This window comes from Manacus vitellinus, unplaced genomic scaffold (assembly GCF_001715985.3).
Source record: "Manacus vitellinus isolate BGI_N305 unplaced genomic scaffold, ASM171598v3 scaffold_41_pilon, whole genome shotgun sequence".
Taxonomy (NCBI): domain Eukaryota; kingdom Metazoa; phylum Chordata; class Aves; order Passeriformes; family Pipridae; genus Manacus; species Manacus vitellinus.
In genome coordinates, this window is record NW_021940545.1 from 2,698,692 (window position 1) to 2,712,839 (window position 14,148).

Genomic DNA, 14,148 nt, shown 5'->3' on the forward strand with positions numbered 1-14,148 from the left:
GTGGAGGCTGTTCTTGGCCTGGGAGGAGGAGGAGGAGTCACTTGGCAGAGACACGTGCAGGAGCAACACGTGTTTCCCAGCGACTTTGGCGCCGGAAGGTTATTTACTGATGGAGAAATACGTGGCTGATATGGAATTTTGGCCTGGGGAAGGTCCTGCCTCGGGGACTGGGCTGGTGATGGACACATCATCACGCCACAGGTTTTTGCTGCAAAACTTATTTGACATTTTCAGTTGGTCTCACGAGTGGCACCAGATGTTGGGAACACCCAGAAGGGAGGGAGCGAGCGCCACAAGTGTGACAAGAGCGTAAATAACCAGGGGAAAAGGGAAAGGAAATGTGAAGTGGCCCTTTAAATATGAGCCTCCAGAGCCTGGAGCCCAACTAGCGTTCCCTCAAGTATTCAAATGAGATTGCAGCATCAGATTGGTATGCATTAGGCTGGTCTCAATGAAAATTAACATGTAATTGCTTCAAATGAAGTAAGTGAGGAGGTAATCTGTTCTTAAATTGGATTCGCAGGATTTTGTGGTACCATAATGCAGCTGTGAAATGAAATATATTTTAAGGATGATGTCCTCAAGGGTAGAAGGGAGGAAAGGGGGGTCTTTATTGGGAAGGGTCCTTTCCCTCCCTCGCTCTTTTGTTTCTGGTCTCATTAGTGCCAGTCTATAAACGAGGAGAGGGTGTTGGTGCCATGGCATGGCTGGAGAAGGTCCCAGTGCTTTTGGCTCCATCGTGTTTCCTTCCTTGATATCCCTCAGGTCCCTTCCCTTCCCTGTTCTCCACTTTCCTTGCTGTGCCAGTGCTTCTGCAGCCCCAGGGAGAAGTCCCCATCCCATCCTGATGGGAGTCGTGAGATGAGCACCTGAACTTTGTGCATGTGGCAAACAACCTCCTGGTTCTGTGATGGGGGAAGTTTTGGCTCTGTGATTTTGAGTGTCTGTAAGAAGCTGTGCAGGTTCTTGATAGGGAGCTGGTGTCTATGAGGAGAAAGATGGAGCAAGAGGCACAGTCTACCTTCTTCTTCTTGGTCTTCTGCCAAAGGGGAAGGTCCTCACCCCATCACCCTGTGACCCAGCATGGCACTGCAAGGCTTGGGAATTCATCTCCAAAGGTTTGGGCTGCCCTGCTCCTCCCATGCAGCCTCGTGTTGCTGGGACCACCTCTCTATTTTAGTTTTCAGGCTTTGCTGGTTGTCTTCGTTTTGTCTGTCTCTCCCCATCTGCCAGCACGATGAGCTTGGGCGTTGTGGGGTAACTGCAATTAGGAGAGTCAGGGAGAGCTGGTGTAGGAAGGGGATGGGGTAACCTGCAATTATTCCCAAGCTGGAATTATAGAGGTGGTATAGTATATATAGATATAGTATAGACAGCTAGACAATATTTAGCTAGAGAATATATAGATAGATATATATGGCTATGGTATTTATAGGTAGTATAGCAGCACATGTGTTTGCTACATGAGGTTGTGGCTGTCCCACTCCTGGAAGTGTTCAAGGACAGGTTGGACAGGGCTTGGAGCAACCTGGTCTAGTGGAAGGTGTCCCTGCCCATGGCAGGGGGTGAAACAAGAGGAGCTTTGAGGTCCCTTCCCATCCAAACCATCCCATGATTCTGTGTAGCTGGTCAGGAGAAGCCATACCAGTGCAAGCTCCCCCACTGCAGCCCTGCTTCACAGTGTCCTGGGTGACTCTGCCAGCGCCTTCAAAACCTGATTCCCAATCTTCTGCCTTTCCTGGGTTAGTCTCCCTGTGTTGTCCCCATCAGTGCCCTTCAACCCTCTGTTTGCAGCACTTCTCTCTCCTGCTTGTCCCCTGCTCCTCCTCTCAGACCCTCGAGTCGCCTCCAGCTCCCTCCTCCTTCTCCCTGCACAGCCCTGGCAGAGAGCACTCACCCCTCACCGTTCCTGTTTTGTGCCCCGACTTCTAAGGAAAAGCCACTCCAGCGATAATTTCCCACTTGTGATAAGTTGAGTGCCTCGCTTCCTTTGGAATACATTTGCAGTGCAGTTGAGCTCAGCAGTCCCTCGCCTGTGCGCGCAGTTAAACGCGCTCCTCTGCCGCCCGTCGGGGTGGACGGCATCGCTTTATCCCGGGGCCATTAGTGTCACTTGGCAAAGCAGAACCAGGATTTATTCCGGGGGCACGGCTCTTAATGGAGCGAGTTCAGCGCCGGGGATCGGCGGTGACTGCCGGCAGTGCAGCCGGGAGGAGAGCGGGAGCTGCCGGAGGGGCTGAAGGGTGGGGAGCTGGGGTGGCTCGAGTGGCTCAACCCGGGGCTTGTAGGAACATTTCTCTAGAGAAAAGTTCCCAGCGAGGAGTGGGACCCACAGTCTTTTGGAGGCAGAGAGAGGAGACGACTTCTCCGCGCCCCTTCAGATGAGGAGACCTTGTTTTCCGGGGTTTAAACTGCTCTGTAGCACTCGCGGGGAGAGGATGACATCATTACGGAGTTATTTTCTCCTCGTGGCATTTTCCACGCCTCTCTTTGAAGCTGCCAGAGCCTGGCCCTGGCTGGGCTGGTGCCCTCCCAGCAGGAGTGAGGATCTTTCTGTAAGCAGCCCTGGAAGATTGCCAGGGAAGGGGTGGCTTTCAGCCGGGTCTGTTTACCTGCTGGCTTCCAGGAGCCCCCTGAGCATTACATGGGCTTTGGGAACACGAAAAAGGAGAGAACCCTGAGGAATAAGTGTCCCACAGCCCAGTGCAGGATCCTGGCGCTGCAGGAGCTCCCCGGCAGGGTCCATGTCATTAGCAAACCATCCATGTCCCCGCACAGCTGCCCACAGGCATTTTGGCACTGGCATCACCCCCGTTCCCCGGTGCCTTTGGCACTTTTGGAGGGCACCCAAGCAGATGTGCCAGGAGCACGCTCCAGTGGTGCCCCACGGGGTCGGTCACAGGGGTGGGAGCTGGGGTGAGGGACTCTCTTCCTCGCTGTGCGGTCTGGGAGCCGCTGCCCTCATTGATGTTTTGTGGCACGCTCCGAGATGCCGAGATGGAAGATGCTATAGATGTGCAGAGCCCTGTTGTTAGCAGAGACAATGGGAGGATAAATAGAAAGGCTGGATGAGCCGAGCACGGGACTTGGAAAGGTGCTGGTGCACTGCTGCATTGCAGAGAGATAAAGACTTTTCCAGACAAGCCATCCCTGCCTGCTGCATCACGACCTGCCTGCTCTGCACCAGCCCTCGGGGCCGGCACGGGAGTCTGCCGGGATCGTCGGGGTGCACACAGAGGGGCTCGCGGGATCCGTGGCTGTTCGGTCAGCAGGAGCTCCAGCTCTTTTTGCCGCTCTTCCTTCCTTCCCAGTCCGGTTTCCTCCTGTTTCCTTGGCATTTGCCAACAACCGTGTCTAAGGCAGCGCTCTGGGAGTTGTTTGCAGCTCTGCGAATCCCGGGCAGTGAACCAAGGCGGATCTTTTCGAGCCCAGTATTATTATTAATGTAATTAGTGTGAATCATTTGCATGTATAAACTTTCAATTGAGGAGATCAGGTACTTTATAAACATGAGTTAACTCACACTCCCTGGCAGGGAGGTGCCAGATATCTTCAAAGCCTTGCAGAGGGCAGGACTGAAGGGCAGGGACTTGCAGGTGGGAAAGGCAGGACCTCCCAGTCCGGAGCCCCGACTCCCTCCTCCACAACCGACATGAAACTGTCCAGGCAGGGAAGAGGGGGAAGCACAAAGGGGTTTTATTTTTCACTTCTGAGCACTGCTTTTGACCAGCTCAGCGTGATTTTGAAGAGGCACTGGGGTGGCAGCTGATCTGAGGACACCTCCTCACCCCGCAGCCTTTGGAGATGCTGCAGGGGGGACAAGAGGAAGGCGCCAGCCCCAGCAGGGACCCCCCTTTCCCGCCGGACCCCGCTGCCAAGTTAATCATTGGGTCAGCTCCTGCCTGGCAGGCACCAGGCTCCCCGTGCAGAGAAGAGCTTTTTCAGCCCTGTGAGCCACCCTGTGCTGTGAAAAACTCCTCGGGGCTGTATTTTTGGTGGTGTCACATCAGTGTGAGCTCAAGGGATGCCCTTCGGCTGATCCCGCAGGGAGGGCAGGGATGGCTGGGGTGGTCCTGGGGTGCAGGTGGGGATGGATGGGAATGCCAAGAACCCAACCACAGCTGTGCAGCCGCTGGCAGGGCTGAGCCTCCAACCCCTGGGCGACCACTGGGGCTTTCAGCAGGCCAAAGCTCCAGAGCACTTCAATCCAACAGTGGTGTCGGGGTGTGTGAGCAGACGGTGCTGCAGTGAGTGTGTGCGAGCGAACACAGCCGGGGGAGCACGGAAAGGGAGCAGATGCTGTAAATCCTGCTGAAGAAGGGCTGGACTGGTAGAAATTGCTGGTGCGTGACTTAATCCAGCAAACAGAGGGAAACCAGGCCGGGTTGTGACAATGAAAGGTCTGGCTTAATATTTAGAGGCAAAAAAAAAAACTTCCAGAGCATGTTCTACGTGATATCCACTCCTCAGGCTGTCCGTCCCAGCCTTATGGGATCATGGGCAGTGCCTATCCCAAGGAACAGTTCGACCCCACCTTTCCCTTTGCTCAGAGATTGATGGTGAAAATTCTATTCTAAACATCAGGGGAAAGTCTGTGAGAGTGAGGAGACTGTGCCTGACTGGGATTGAGTTGTTCTGAGCCCGGCCTTTAATTAATCCTAATAAATAACAATAAAATGTGATAATCACAGAAATAAATCTGAGGTGTGGAGCTCCTGCCTCCAGCAGTGGCTGGTTTAGTCGATCATTTATAGCTCAGCTGGTGGTGCAGAGGCTGGGAGGTGATGCCTGGGGCACAGGATGCTGGAGAAAAGGCAGGGCCAGAGCACCTTGTCTCCTTGCCCAGCCTCAGTGGGAGGATTTGCACACAGTTTTAATCTAAACCCCAAGCTTAATCCTGACTTCCAGCTTGGTTTAGCAGAGACATAACACTGCTGGTGTGGAAGAAGTTGATTCAGAATCCGGAGTTGTTTGGGAATTGCTGAGTTAGAGAGGGAAGAAAAAGAGAAGACATCTAGGGATAGTAGCTTGATGTAGCTCAGTGGTAGATGTGGCACTTGAGGACATGGTTTAGGGGTGGGTTTGGCAGTGCTGGGTTGACATTAGGACTCAATGGTCTTTAAGGTCTTTTCCAACCTAAAGAATTCCATGGTGGGTCGGTGTCGTTGTGAAACTCCACCAAGTGACTTGGATTTGGGAAGGTGGTGTCTCTAGGGTTTCTCTGCAGTGCAAATTAGGTGGTGGTGGAAGGAGAAGTGAGGTCAGGGAGGGCCAGCTTGGTCACAGCCCAGATTGGGCCACCACGTTGGCCGAGGTGAGCCAGGCTTAGCCCCGTCCTTGCCTCCCTGTGATGGAGCTTGTACCCTGATAATTGCAGCGAAAGCAGCAATCAGGTTGGTAATTTTGCTGAGCTCTTTTCAGTTCTAATTAACATTATTCATTTCTTGTGTGTCCTGCTGGGTTGAGACAATCTGTGCTCTCCAGCCCAGCCCTCTGGAACACCAGCAATCTGCATAAGAGGCAACAAAAAAAAAAAAGTGTTGTGTGCCAATTACTACACTTCAGTAATTAAAAACCTCCTTCCCCCCACTGCCAGCCTACCTCCCCTCCCGTCATTTGCTGTATGCAAACTCATGAAAGCAAGGAGAGGAATTCAGAAGGGCATGTCACTGCTGGCATGTGCCATCTGTGTCTGTGCTGGCGGTGCAGGGAGGTACCAGGGGCTGGATGAGGGATGGGTGAGATCAGTGGTCAGGGCTCTCATGTTCAGCACCCTGTTGCTTATTTATTCCTGATATTTGATGGTGAGGCTGTTTCATCCCCAGCAAGGGCTTTGCTGGCGTTTTCATCCCTGCTCATCTTTGTGCTCGTGTCACCTGAGGTGGCAGAATCCTTATGGCACTGCTTTCCCTCTTCCAATGTGAGTGGTGTCCCTGCAGCCAGGGCTGTTGGCTGCACCCATGGGACCCTTTGGCCGGGCAACCTCAGTCCCTCAGGCTGTGGGGGTGATGGTTTGGGGGAGAGCAGCCAGTCCCTAATGGATCAACTCGGTAAAAGAAGGTGGATAACAAAGCCAGGAAGTTTTGGCTGTGGGAGATATTGATGGATTTGGAAAGGGCAGCACTACCCTGTATCCTGTTTGCACCCACCACTGAGCTGGGAGAGTGGGGAAAAGGCAGGAACAGGCAGGTTGGGACAGGTAGGGAGGAAGTAGACATGCAGCTCTTGCCTTTTGGCAGTGCATTTAACTTTTAAAATGCCCAAATTTGTGGTCATTTGGAGTTTCCCTCATGGCATTGGGGGCAGAGGTCTGGTGCAGCGTGAGAAGCTGCATCTGTCTGCCAACCATCCCTGCCTGCCCCTAGGATGATGCAGCAGTGGTGAGTTAGCCATGTTCCATCTCCCAGAGGAGAAGCCCTGAGGCTTGAGGCTCTGGACTTACTGGGAAAGAAACGGCAGAGAGAGGGAGCAGTACCCAGAGCAGTATCAGCTCCTCCTTGTGCTGGCTTACAGCAGTTTTTCATTTTCCTGGAGGAGAAGTCCTTGCCATCTGAGCGGGAATGAAACAAGGATTAAGGATCTTGAGAGGGAAAATTACCTCATCTCTGCTTAATTGTTTTTAGATCATCTTTTTGGAGGCGAGCGCTGTTTTCCGGCACCCCGAGGATCTCTCCCTTCCCTCCCTTCCCTTCCCTCCCTTCCCTCCCTCCCTCCCTGGCACGTGGTGGGGCGAGAGGGAAAGTGGGAACTTCCATGGAGGCGGAGGAGGCATCCCAGGACTTTGTACCTTGCCAGGAGCGGGGTGGGAAGGGGGAAGGCCGCGGGCTCAGCGGTGTCTCTGCTCTCCACCTGTGCCTGGAGCGTGGCTTCCCAGCCAAAGCCAAGGGCTTTCCGCTCGGCTGCCTGCGTGGGGGAGAGGAGGGCTTCCCATCCCTGTGCCGGGCTGCCGGAGAGAGGAGCTGCTGGAGGAGGGAAAGGGGAGCAGATGGAGGGGCTGGAAGAGCACTGAGTCGCTGTGACCAGCCTTGGCCACGGGGATCCCGACCGGCGCCCGTGCGAGGAGGAGCAGGTTGAACACAGCACTCACCTGCCACCCCCTGAACAGCCCAGCACAGCCAGAGGTCGAAGCACTTCTTTCCCAGGACCTGTTTCTATGCTTTATTTATATATATATATACTTAATATCCTCCAGGAGCCTTAAGAGGCAGGGAAGAATATAAAATAGCGGCTTGAAGCTCGCCGATGGCAGGGACAGGGAAGCGTGGCTGGGTGATAAGCAGAGATTGTGCCTGAGTGCTGTGAAGGGCAAAAGCACTTATTTCACTGTTGCCTCATGCGTTACCTGAGCCCCGCTGCTTTTCAAAGGCACTTAAATGCCCATATGATAGAGGGAATGCTTGGATTGCACACTGTCTGGCTCCATTATTATCCAAGGATCTCCAAGCTGATGCATTTCATAAAGAAGGCTGGCGTGGAGGAGAGAGGAAATATATAGTTTTAGTTCAGCCTGCTTACAGGTCCTCAAGGGTAATGTCTGCAGAAGGGACTGGCCTGAGAAATTCAAGCCACATCTGGTTTGTCATCACCCAGCCCTGGACACCCCTGTGTTTGTGCAGAAGAACCACCACAGGAGCCTATTTCATGGTACCAGAGCCAAACACCAAATATCCAATTCATTTTATTCGTGCCCCATAGGTCTGAGCTACCAGCAGAGCTGAGGTTCGGAGTTCAATAGACTAAACCCATCCTCTGGGAAGAAATTTCTAGTTTAATTCAACTTGAGCAACTAAACTCTCAGGTTTTTTACTCAGGTTGTAATGCAGCTGAGAGCAAGAGCCAAGTTCTTGGTGTTCAGCCCAGGCTGAATCTATTGCTATTTTTTATGTAGATCATAAAAATCTGCTCACATTTAATTTATTATTATCGTAATATCATCATGGAACAGCAGTAAAATTGTTTAATTTATCAGATGTTTTTCACACCGGAGGGGGAGGATGGCACAGGAACTGGGTACTGGCAAATCAGGGGTGTCCTGGGCTGCAGACAACCCCTCTCACCTTGGGCAGGTGTCCTTATGGGGGTCCCTAACCCCCAAATGTTGTGTGTTGAGGCTGACTGGGTTAATTTGGCTTTTCCTGCAATCACTGGGGACAGAAATACCTCCCAAAAGAGGCTGAACAAGATGAAACAACTTATCCCTAGGCAGGTACCTGTGTCTTCCCTGGCATCAGAAGTGGACACAGGAACAGAAATCTCCCATTATATGATCTTTAAGGTTGAAAAAGCCTCTAAGATCATCCAGCCCAACCATTCCCCAGCACTGCCAGGTCCTTCACTAAGTCAGGTTCCCAAGTGTCACATCTATATGACTTTTAAATCCCTCCAGGGATGGTGACTCCACCACTACCCTGGGCAGCACCTTCCAGGCCTTTCGGTGAAGAAACTTTCCCTAATATCCAACCTAAACCTCCCCTGGTGCAACTTGAGGCCACTTCCTCTTGCCCTATCCCATCCTCTAACCCTGAAGGAGGTTATAAGGACCTCCAGTAAGGAGACAGCTCGCCCAGAGAGAAGACACAATTCCATGCCACAGATAAATCCATCCTGGCTGTGCCCTCCCCTGCCAGTGCAGCCTGGGATGCAGAGCCCCTCGAGCCCCTTACATTCCATGAGGTCACTCCGTGGAGGCTGCTGGGCTCTTTTTCAGTGCCTCCCAAGTTAATTTGCATCCCAGCCACTGGACAAGTAATGAAGTAGTTTGGGGAGGAATATAAAGAGTGGATTTTAGGCTGAGTGGGTTTATGCAGGGACATTATCCTCTGGAGCCGGCATCCAGCAAAGCACAGCTCCATAATCCCAAACTTTCTCCAAGAGAAGCAGGGGTTTAGCTGGCTGTGACTGCTGCCTAGAGAAGGCCTTGGTGCTTCTCTGGAGGTGGATCTGGGGATGGAGGGTTACAGGGCTGGCAGAGACCTCTGGGAGGAGCAAGACTGGTCCCAGCTAACATGGACAGGAAAATAATCTCCCTCAGGAGCAAAGTCTCTTCTAGGTTTGAGCTGTGTTGTCTCCTGGGGGGGCTCAGTTGCTTAATCAAACTGAATATAGAGGATTTCTACCTCGAAAACATCCCTCCCAAGTGAAATGCTCAGCTGGGGTCAGGTGCAGGGAGGGAGGTGCAGCGATGCAGGTGATGGGTAGGGAAGGAAGAGCTGACAGAGGGGACAAATTGTTGGATGCTCAAGGTTTCTCTTTAGAGGTGTGTGTCAGAGCTGGCTTTCTCCAGAGATAAATTTTCCTTGCTCCTCTGTAAAGCAGCACAAGCTGCTTTCCTGGCATTGCTTTGCATTTCTTTGTCTGGCTGCGAGGATGTGAAGGTCTGCAGAGAGAATGACAAGTGATGGGCTTGGGCAGGAGGTAACAACCTGCATCCCCCCCAAAATAGGTGTGCTTTGAACTCAGGGTGGAGGGTTTGGCTCAGCTCTGGTTGTGTCTGTGTTTGCAAAGGAGTAAATGGGAACAGAGGAGTGAAAGGTGCTTTGGTGGCTGGTCCTGGGTGGCTCTGACCTCCCCGCATCTGAAAAAAGTGTGGAGCTCTCGGGCAGAGCTCTGGAGCCGCCAGTTTAGATGGAGCACCGCAGGTAAAGTGCTGACCTTGTCCTCTTTGGACACTGAAAGCACTCGGTCTCTGAAACTGCTGCTGACAGCAAAGCTAAAAATAGTTCCCAGAGGGCCAGGAGGGCTGGGGAAGGGAGGGAGAGCGTCCGGGAGCAGCGCATGGATGGGTCACCTCTCTGCCTCTCCCCAGGTGCTCCGTGGACAACCGAGTCACCCGAGTGGCCTGGCTGAACCGCAGCAGCATCCTCTATGCTGGCAATGACAAGTGGTGCTTGGACCCTCGGGTGGTGCTCCTGGCCAACACCAAGACCCAGTACAGCATCCAGATCCAGGATGTGGACGTGTACGATGAGGGCCCCTACACCTGCTCCGTGCAGACAGACAATCACCCCAAGACCTCGCGCGTCCACCTCATCGTGCAAGGTAAGAGCGAAGGAGCTCGTGCAGGGCTTGGGCTTGGGGCTTTGGTTTGTGTTCCTTTTGCCCAGGTGTCTCCTGGCACAACTTGGTGCAAACACAGAGTCTGACAGACAGGCTTGGAGCATCCCAGTGCAGCTGGGCAGTGCATTTATCCAACTTTCCTGGCACAATCCCAGGGCTCTGACACAGGCAGCGCTGCCTCCCGACACAGTCGCTGGCAGACCCGTGTTGCTGTTTTTGTTGTTGCATTTTGATGGCTTTTTGTTTCCCACGCTGGAGGCATTGCTTGAAGTAGAACTTGTGCTGGGGGAAAAGAGAGAGCTGGCAGATTTGTGTGCTTTGTGGGGGTGTGTGTATGCCTAGCAACAATATGTGTTTGTGTGTTGGAATTCCATACTTTTGGGAGCAGGGGGAGGAGGAGGAAGGCCAGCACGGGGTGGTGGAGCACTTTTGATGGCCAGGTGGGTGCATCTTCACTGAGTGTGTGAGCACACACTGGCTCTTGAGAGGGGACAAACAAGCGTGGCCACACGTGATGGTCAAGCAGATGGATGTTGATGGAATATGGCTCCTGTCTGCATGTGGCAGGATGTGTGCTGGACAACAGGGAACCTCCTGGTGGGACAGATGGGGCCTGGTGAGCTCTTAGCCTCGGGGAAGATTAATGGAAAATTTCTAATCCCTTGCTAGCAACCTTTTTTTTTCCTGCTGCTTCTTCTGTGATTTGGCCAGGAGCCCTCTTAACATGACAGACCAGCTTGAGTATTGGAATCTCGTCTCGGGCTAATTTTCGAATGCTGATGGGTGTATTGATTTGGAAACAAGCTGGGTTAAAAAGGCATTGGTCTTGTACACAGAGTCGGGTTGAGCTAATCCGCCGTCGATATGCCAGGCCCGAGCATTATTGACAGCCTAATGAATAGAAGGGGGGAAAAAACCCGAACTCAGGGCCCTTATTTTCCCTCTTCCCTCCCTTTTCATTTTTCCTTTCCTCTTCAGGCAATCAAGCCAACTAAACAGAGCTGGACTTTCTCCATCTCCATTAACCGCGGAGGGGAAGCGGATGCATTCCCAGCCAGGGTCTGGCTGTTTATCTTGCAATCTCTTATTACCTGCCTGAGTTTCTTAAGCCAAAGTCGATCACCCACAAGTTCTGAAGTTGCTATCAGATGCTGGGGTGATGCAGGACAATTTCTATCTGTTCTCTTCTGATTCCCACTTCCTGACCTAAATTTCCCATATCACCAGACATCCAGGTCCATCCCTCCCGTGCCTTGCTGGATCATTAGGAAGAGATATTTGGGAGCTGGAGGAAAAGGTCAGAGCTTAACTCCTTGCAGTGGTACAGTTAAGTGCAGGAGGATTCAGTGATGGGCTTAGTCCTATAACATGCTGAACATCCTCATTGCTGCCAGAGAAATTCCGGCTCTGGAGAGCGAGCCCCCTAATTTGAAGAGCTATTGCTTGGCTCACCCAGCCCTTTCTGAGAGCAGGACATGAAAGTGAATATCATGTCCAATTAAAGGGAAACCTGCCTTAATAACCTCGATGCAGATTTGACTGGGGTGCCAGGATTAGCTCTCCTGCCTTGGAAAATGGGCCCTATAAATATGCATTCTGGAATAATCCTGTCCAAAACGACATTCAGCTTGTGGGAAGTGGTGCTTGTTCCCTGTCCCAGGAAAGCAGAGTGTCTAAGCACCAGATTTCAGGGATGTGCCAACTTCAGCACGTGGCTCTGGGATATTTTGCCCCTTCCTGCAGCCTGATAGGAAAGGAGAAGTGGTGAGAGGAGGTGGGAAAGGGAATGTCCCCTTTTAAACAGGGTTAATCCAGGTGCAGCCAGAAAGAGGGAGGTGTTCAGGTTGCTCTAAGCAGGTCCTGACTTTCCACTTGCTGCACCAGGAAAGGCCCTGGGGGCACAGCTCTGGAGGCAGGAGCACTCCACCTCTCAGGATGCAATTAAATCGTGCCCTGGGGCAGGCTGTGCTCTCCAAAGGGACTGGCTGTGGGGGACAAAGAGCTCTTCCCCTTCCAGCCAGGATTTCAGCAGGCTGCTGCTCCCCCAGGCAGGCAGGTTGGGTGCATATCAGCCAGAGTGCAGGCACCCTCAGGCCATCCCTCCTTGTCCACAGGTTTAGGGGATATCACTGGGAAACAGCCGTGGAGGGAGGGAGGGAGGAGCTCTGGGGCATCATGTTGGCCAAGGGCTGCTGGAGGGAAGTGGTGATATGGGAGAAAGAGCAAAAAACAGGAGAGGGATAGGGGGTAGGAGAAGGAGCTTCCTTTAGGGTATGAGGGTTGGGAATAGTCCCCTAAGGCAGTGGGAGAGAATCAGCTGGAAACACCCAGAACCAAGGATGGCCGGACTGCTGCACACTCATTTCTAGGTTGGCTCTATTGATGGACAAGATCCCAAAAGAGGTGGGTAGAAGGCACCTCAAGAGCTAATTTAGCCCATCCCCCTGCAACCAGGCAGAGGCATCGCTGCCAAACACTTGTGAAAGCTATTCTTGAAAATCTGTAACAAAGCAGGTTCTTCAGTGTCCCCAGACGATCTATTCTACTGCTTTGCTGGCTTTATAATTAGAAAATGTATAGCTAATATCTAACTTAAACCTTCATTGTTGCAAATGAAGTGGAATTTTTCTCAGCCTATTCCCGGCGGATTGAGGGAACAATTGATCAGTGTCCTCTGTAATAACCTTTTGCTTTTGGGAAGGTTGTTATCCTGTAGCCACCTTCTTTCTGAAACCATCCAAGCTCTGTTTCTCCCACTTTTCCTCATCGGTCAGGCCTTCAGAAACACTTGTCAGTCTTGAAATCCTGGTACAAAAGGGAAGAGGTGATTGCTGCTGATCCAGGAATAGCAGGTCGGTGCCTCTGTGCTAATGTGGGACAAATGAGCCCAGGAATGAGACAACAGACCCTTGGCACTGAATGCATCAAAGTTCAGACCTGCTATTTTGAGGACTGCTCTAAATGGGGTCAGGCTGGTGATGCCAAGTTGATGTGAGCCAACAACAGAGCTGCCAAAGGGACAAGAAGGTTCTTAGCACCTGGATCTTCTCTCCCAGATTCCAGACAGACCTAAAATGAGCAGCTCAGGGAGCATCTGTGTTATCAGCAGGGTCTGGAAGGTGGTCCCACTCCTTCAGCACTCATTCCTTCTCAGGAGGAGTTGCCATAAGACCAGTCAAAGCACGGGGAAGCAGCACTGCTCGTGTTTGCAGGAGTCTGCCTTGGGCCCTGTGGAGAGTGAGGCGTTTGTGGATGTAAATCCCAAAGAGACAAAATCCAGGCAAGCCCCACTTGCAATAGAGAAGCTCTGAACTTGGACAGAGGCAGAAACCCGGAGTGAGAAATAGGGTTGAGGCCCCACTGACCTCCGAGGAGTGATGCTTTCCCTTCCTCTCCTCTCTGGTTTCCTTAGCAAGTCCCACTTCTTGCAGCAGCTCAGGCACAGCCTCCCCCTTCTCCCTGCTCCCCGCAGGACACCTCAGCTATTTAAGCCATTCTCCGGGTTCCTGGGTTTAAAAGAGAGAGGGGAGGGAGGAGGAGAAGGCCGATATCTGGAAAGCTCTTATTTGTATTGATAATAAGCCGTCTCCAATGTGTGTCTGCAAAACACTCCCACTGCCTTGTAAGATGCATTAAGGGAAGTTGGCCTTATCTCAGCGCGGGAAATGGACTTGGGGAAGGAGGCACAGCGCCTGCCAGAGTTTAATCTCACTTAGGCACACGAATTTGCATGATAGAAAATGGTGGAATTTTAGTGCTTAAAAAGAAAGAAAGAAGGAGAAAAAAAAAAAAAGAGAGGCAAAAAGCAGGCAACTGGGGGATATTAGCGCTTTCCCGCTTCTTTATCAGTTTCCCTGGCCCTATCTGGCTCTTGCTGTTGTCACTGAAGCAACTAATCACCCCTCCCCTTTTGTTTGGTGTAAATGAGTTTTCCCACTCTTTCCCGAGCCCAGGTTAATCTTCAAATCCCTGCCTTTGTCTGGGAGTTAATTACCTGCTCGGCGGAGTCCGGGGGCTGTGGGCATGGGTGGCAGAGGGTGGCGGGGGCAGAGGTGGCATTGCCGGTGGCACCTCTCCCCGTGCTGGGATCAC

General features: G+C 52.3%; 1 protein-coding gene across 5 annotated transcripts in view; it reads left to right on the forward strand.

Annotated features, from left to right (window-relative positions):
- LOC103762753 (protein CEPU-1) overlaps nucleotides 1-14,148 on the forward strand; it is a 214,225-nt gene that overhangs the window by 155,964 nt on the left and 44,113 nt on the right. For all 5 annotated transcript variants that reach the window (XM_029962125.1, XM_029962122.1, XM_029962121.1 and 2 more), the window contains one exon: nucleotides 9,806-10,038. In XM_029962125.1, coding sequence (XP_029817985.1) covers nucleotides 9,806-10,038 — 233 coding nt within the window. The remainder of the gene's footprint in view (nucleotides 1-9,805; nucleotides 10,039-14,148) is intronic.